The sequence below is a fragment of the Fundulus heteroclitus genome, chromosome 23 (genome assembly GCF_011125445.2).
Source record: "Fundulus heteroclitus isolate FHET01 chromosome 23, MU-UCD_Fhet_4.1, whole genome shotgun sequence".
In the NCBI taxonomy this organism is placed as follows: domain Eukaryota; kingdom Metazoa; phylum Chordata; class Actinopteri; order Cyprinodontiformes; family Fundulidae; genus Fundulus; species Fundulus heteroclitus.
The window spans coordinates 34,605,879-34,611,258 of NC_046383.1; the positions used below are offsets into that span (position 1 = coordinate 34,605,879).

Genomic DNA, 5,380 nt, shown 5'->3' on the forward strand with positions numbered 1-5,380 from the left:
AAAGAAAGGTTCGGATCTTCGCGCCGACGCCCAGAGACGCTCCGAGACCAGGAGCTCCTCCACATCCCTTGAAAATCCATTCGGGGTACCAGAGGCCGGATAACCTCTCCGGGCCGGCCAAAGCAGCTCCTGTCCCCGGACTCCCTCGCTCGTCGGTCGGAGATCTTGTTCGTTTACGCCAAATTGTTGTGGGAGTTTTGGGTGGAATATTAAACAATAGTAACTGAGTTCCCATCTTTACTAAATGACGAGACGGTGGTATAACGTTCCAGCACTTTTATTGAGAAACAGAGCAGATTCACATAGATGGAAAGTAATCGCACCCCACGGTTCCGCTGCAGTCTCTGTCTGCCCTGTCTCTCCTGCCTCGCTTTCGGGCTTCCCCTAATACTGCACCGTGGCGTTCCCATGAGACAAAACAAAGACAGTCTATCGTAAACAATCAGTATCCCTCAGCAGCTGCAGCATTTGGCCTTGCAATCAGAAAACAGTGGATCTTATACACAGACATCAGGTCTCCAGGCCTCCTCTGTCCGAGTGGTGTGAGGCCATAGTGACTTCAGAATAATAATTCTTATAACACTTCCCCAAACAGAGGGTGCAACTTCTTGTTCAGCAGATTTTACTTCTGAAATACAAATAAAAAAAACTAAACACACAACTCAACAAAACAAAAAACAAAAAAAAAACAAGTTGTTTAAAAGTAATAGTCTAAGTGTACTTGTACATTATTGGGAGGAGTTTTCCACTTCTTTTTTTTGCTGTGATGGTTTCAGCCATCTCTTTTGTTATAGCATTCCTACAACGCTCTGCAAACTGGGAGATCTTCTCATTATTGTGGTTTCCTGGGAGCAGCTCCTTGAAGGTGTCAGGAAAGGTTATTGCAAGCTCAGCAATAACAGCTGTCCTCGCAATGGTGTTGCGGTCAACTTTAATCTTGTTGAAGGCCTTTTTCATAGATCCAAACTTAGTGAATCTCTTCAGGGCACTCTCATAGCGGTTGATAACTCCATCCACTGTGGTCACTTAAAAAAAAAAAACATGAATAAATAAACAAAAAAAACAATAACAGCATCCACTTTAGGCATGGTTTGTTGGAGTTTTTTTTTTTTTTTTGGAGCAGTTGGTTGGGGGTAATTGGGAAATTATCCAATTTTTGCAAAAATGGTTTTAGGCCATATCACTCAGCCCGGCCAGTAACCTTTACTCAATACCACTGACGGCAATATTACTGAGCACCATTGTTTAAAAAGTTGCTCTGTATCTTCAGTTTTAGACAGTGAAAAAAGCTATAAGTAAGTATTTACTATAAAATCAACCTAAATCATTCTCATTTGTGACCTAGGATGGAAGTAATAAAAACACTGGTCCTCTCCATTCACAATGTTTTTGTCAAGTTTGCTCCTTTTCTCCTAGCCATTGTTTACTTCATGGTTCCTGAGCCTATCAGATGACAGTTCCCAGGGTTCCCAAAACTGAGCACAGAATTTTGTATTTTATCTTGACAAAAGAGCAGCATCGCAAACATTGAAGCCAGTAAGAGACCAGAACAGACAATGCATTATACACATGTCCTGTGGAAGGAAAATTAAAAAAAAATTTAAAGTGGCATATTAGGCTACGTTCACACTGTAGGTCTTGATGCTTGATTTTGTTTTTGCTCAAATCAATAATTTTTTAGTTGGCCATTCATACTACCAATAAATTAATTCATCATACTGCTGTATGAACAGTATTTTATGAAGCACTAACTTCTACTACTGTGTGTGGATGTGTAGTTGGAGCCATGAGATTGTTGTGAAAGATGGATAAAATGCAACATGACCAGTCAGAGTGTGGATTGTATAAATATCGGATATGTAAACATATTGAAGCTACACAAATTGGCTGTGCTTACTTCTTGAACGGCTGTACGAATCAGAGTGTTTCTTGGACTTTTTGGTCTTCTTTTTCTTCTTCTTTTTTTCCTCTTCCTCTGAAGATGATGAGGAGCTTAAGTCTGTGGAAGAAGAGGAGGGGGTAGTAGATGTTGAAGATAGAGGAACCTGAGCAATCTCTCTAGAGCCTGGAGGTGGAGAAGAGAGAGGTCTATTAGTAAAGGTTTAAGAGAAGGTGCTCACACTGTAGTATTCTGTAAGTCCTTGGTTACTTTTGAAATCAAACCAGAATACCACTGGAACCTCATGCCATTGGAAACATTGGTTACACAATAGACAAAGCCGTACTTACATATTTCGACAGAATTTTGAGTGCATTGTACCACACGATATCAGTAAGTAAGCACAAGAACTATGGTAATCATAAGGTGCACAAGATTAAAAATGTGTACCATAATTTTTGAAGAAAATGTAATGATTTTAAGTGTGCCTGACAATCCAGAAAATTCCGTAAACTGCGAGCCGCCTTTGCCTGAATCCAAAAGGTTGCTACTCAGACATATGTCACAAATCCCAAGCGGCAAATATGATTGGTCCATCCATTTCATGGGTTATGGAAATCCATCACAATAGCAGCAAGTCCTGATGGATGTGTGGAGCCGTGTGAAGGTCGGCGGAACTACATCCATCTGGCCAGAGCCAGGTTACTTAAAGGGGTATTATTAAAATTACATGTGAGTCATCTTGGTTTGAGGTGGACGTCTGCACCTTAAATGCTTGGTTTCCTATGACTATAAAATAATAGCTTTTTGGTGCACTATGTACAACGTCTCACAGTGAGCATAACCATGTCACTCTACACTTCAAAATCCATACTATTTTTCTATTGATTTTATGACCGTTGTACCTGACTTGCTGCTAGATGCAGGTGCCACAGTGGCTTCCTTAATTTGTGTAAGAAGGAAGTCTTTGTCCTTTTTCAGCTCCCTGTTGGCCTCCTCCAGGTATTTAATGCGGTCCTCAAGGTGATCAATCTTCTGTCTATCCATCTTTGCTTGTTGTTTCAGTTTGGTCAACTCCACTGCCCCCGTTGGTGACCCTGGAAATATGTATTGGGTAAATACATTTGATTTTAATATTAATTAAAACTTTTTATTTAAATTCCATCTAAAAAATGCCCCTTGCTGTTTACTGTACATGCAAATAAATGGGCAGTAAGAACTTAAATGGTTGTCATAAAAAAACAATATAAGTATCAAAATTAAATCTGTCTTTGTTAGCACAAGTATCATGATTACTGGAGCTGAATTAAACTATTCTGATCAAAGATTTGTTGAAGTTGATATAGACTACTAATGCTTCTATTTAGAAGATAACATTTATTGTTTAGATCGAAGGCACGTGAGGTTATAAGAAAGTAGGGCTGGGTGATATATTTATTTTCTGAAAAATGAAATTTTCTGTTTAAGATTTGCTTTTAGGAAAATCTGTCTTTTTTGATCATCGTACTTATTGGGCTTTCATAGTTCACAGTAAGATCAGGTCATGATTTTTTGTTCTTAGATGTACACTAATAACTAAAAAAACTAGCTTAATGTATAATAACACTATCTGTACACATTAAGTGTGTTATGTTTAATCCTTTTCAGTGGCAGGGCCTACAAATTATTGTTTTTCCACAATGTTTCACAGGTTGGATTTAGTTGCACTTAGAATTCAAATAAAAGTCAGCTTTTGAAGGTAATTCATGGCCTTCTCAATTTTTATTAAGAAATTTAAGGGAGAATAAAAATCAATCTTATTTTTGAGCCATATCTTCCAGCCCTACAAGATGTGTATTTTTGTCACTTAATATGCCTTCATAAAATATTTAAAAACAAATACAATGGCTTACGTATGTTTGCAAGAGGCTTATTAAACCTTCAAGGGCTACTGTACATTTTTGGGTGTATCTCTTAATCCATAATACCTACTAATTTCCTTTTTTTTAATCCAAAACGTGAGATCTTAGATTTTCCACTGATACCATTAACATAGTGGTTTGCCCTCCAAAACCGTATAGAAAACGGATAAAAATCAGTGACCGATGCGTCCTGGTAATGTGACGCAAAGTTCCCCAATCAGAGTACAGAATGCGGATTAAAAAAACTGTTAGACGACAAGATATTAGCTTGGTTTAACTTGATACGCTAGCATGAATCTGTAAGAAAAAGGCTATAAATAAGATAAAAATCAGCAAAGCAACAGTCCTTTATGAAGGTTTATTGTGCGTAATTGCACAGATAGTGATACATTTACACAATAAGATTTAACTTATTTAACTTCACAAAAGTATTCGCTGAACCAGAAATGACTTTATATGTACATTTCTACATACTGACAAATAAGCTTATCAATGAAAAATGGATGTATAATGCTTAACTGAAACATTTTAGATGGTGTTATAACACCACTATGAAATAAAAAAAATCTTCAGGCAAAAATATGCTCTCAAAAGGCCTTAAGACATTGAAGCGTTACTAAATAAACAGATTGAACATCAGATGACATAGTTTACAGACAAATTAAAAACCTTTAGCAGCCTAAAATTTAACTTTTGTATTAACTGGGCTGGTGGGATGAGTAAATTTCACACCCTTCCAGAGAAAATAGTACACCAAAAGTAACTTACACAATTTCCTTGGGGAATATTTCATTTGCTTCTTTGGCTTTCGACCAACGGAGGCAAGTTCTAAATCTTGTGGCTTGTCCACGAAAGCCTCCTTCACAACCTCTTGCACTTCTTCGACAGAGTCCTGTACCCCCCCATCGCGTGTCTTTTTGCCAAAACGAGTCTCCATCTCGCTAAAATTGGCACAAAAAAAGAACACAAGCAGCATGTGACATCAGTTAAGTTGCTTTAGTAAAACACACAAAACGTAACTTTGACCTGTTAGTTTATTGTTTGCTAGATTTAAATTTGAGAAAAAATATAAATGCCAGAATTTCTAGAATGTGTACAATATTAAGGACTAATGTTCCAGATAAAGAGTTAGTTGAATTTAGCTAACGTTAACTGAAAGCTAGCTGAAATCAACTTTACATAGAACGAAAACTGTTTTTTCTTAAAAGATGTAATTAAATATTAAGCATAAGCCTACCTTTTATATTTATCTGGGGAGTTACCTCTATTCCCTTTTACACCGCAAGTAAAATATGGTCTGGTCCAGTCGTTTCTTCTAGCTTACATTAGGCAGGCACACAAGACGAAGGTGGTGTTCTTCTTCGTGGAGTTTTTTTTTGGCGGTTTGCAAAAAAAACACCATGTGCGCACTACCGCCATCTACCGACATGGTGTGGGGCACAGAATGATTATCAGTGAATTCTATTTAATTTCTTGCTATCCTCAAATTTCATTACCCACCTTTGTGGCTTTAAAAAATGTAATCAAATTATGATACTTTTACTGTCTTAATCTTTCAGCAATATAATTATTACATTATTTTTTTCTTGAATCTTTCCAA

The 5,380-nt window shown here is 37.2% G+C and overlaps 1 protein-coding gene across 2 annotated transcripts; it reads right to left on the reverse strand.

The window, feature by feature from the left end:
* Positions 1–591: 591 nt before the first annotated feature.
* LOC118557488 (coiled-coil domain-containing protein 106-like) lies at positions 592–5,111 on the reverse strand. Of its 2 annotated transcripts, XM_036127606.1 has the most exons (5): positions 5,018–5,111; positions 4,549–4,721; positions 2,785–2,976; positions 1,898–2,065; positions 592–1,025 (listed from the first exon to the last, which is right to left on the reverse strand). In XM_036127606.1, exons 2-5 carry the CDS (start codon positions 4,715–4,717, stop codon positions 712–714), a joined length of 843 nt encoding a protein of 280 aa, XP_035983499.1. In that variant the 5' UTR covers positions 4,718–4,721; positions 5,018–5,111; the 3' UTR covers positions 592–711. The 2 variants fall into 2 exon arrangements, with proteins under 2 accessions (XP_035983499.1, XP_035983498.1); XM_036127605.1 differs by lacking the exon at positions 5,018–5,111 and having other exon boundaries at positions 4,549–4,765.
* Positions 5,112–5,380: the final 269 nt, after the last annotated feature.

Bases quoted from the DNA above. Each gene is read 5' to 3' on its own strand.
- LOC118557488 (XM_036127605.1), bottom strand. From the start codon at position 4,756: ATGCTGCTTGTGTTCTTTTTTTGTGCCAATTTTAGCGAGATGGAGACT. The intron at 2,977-4,548 runs GTAAGTTACTTT...ACATATTTCCAG, and splicing joins ATATTCCCCAAGGAAATTGT to GGTCACCAACGGGGGCAGTG. The intron at 2,066-2,784 runs GTACAACGGTCA...CTCCACCTCCAG, and splicing joins TGCATCTAGCAGCAAGTCAG to GCTCTAGAGAGATTGCTCAG.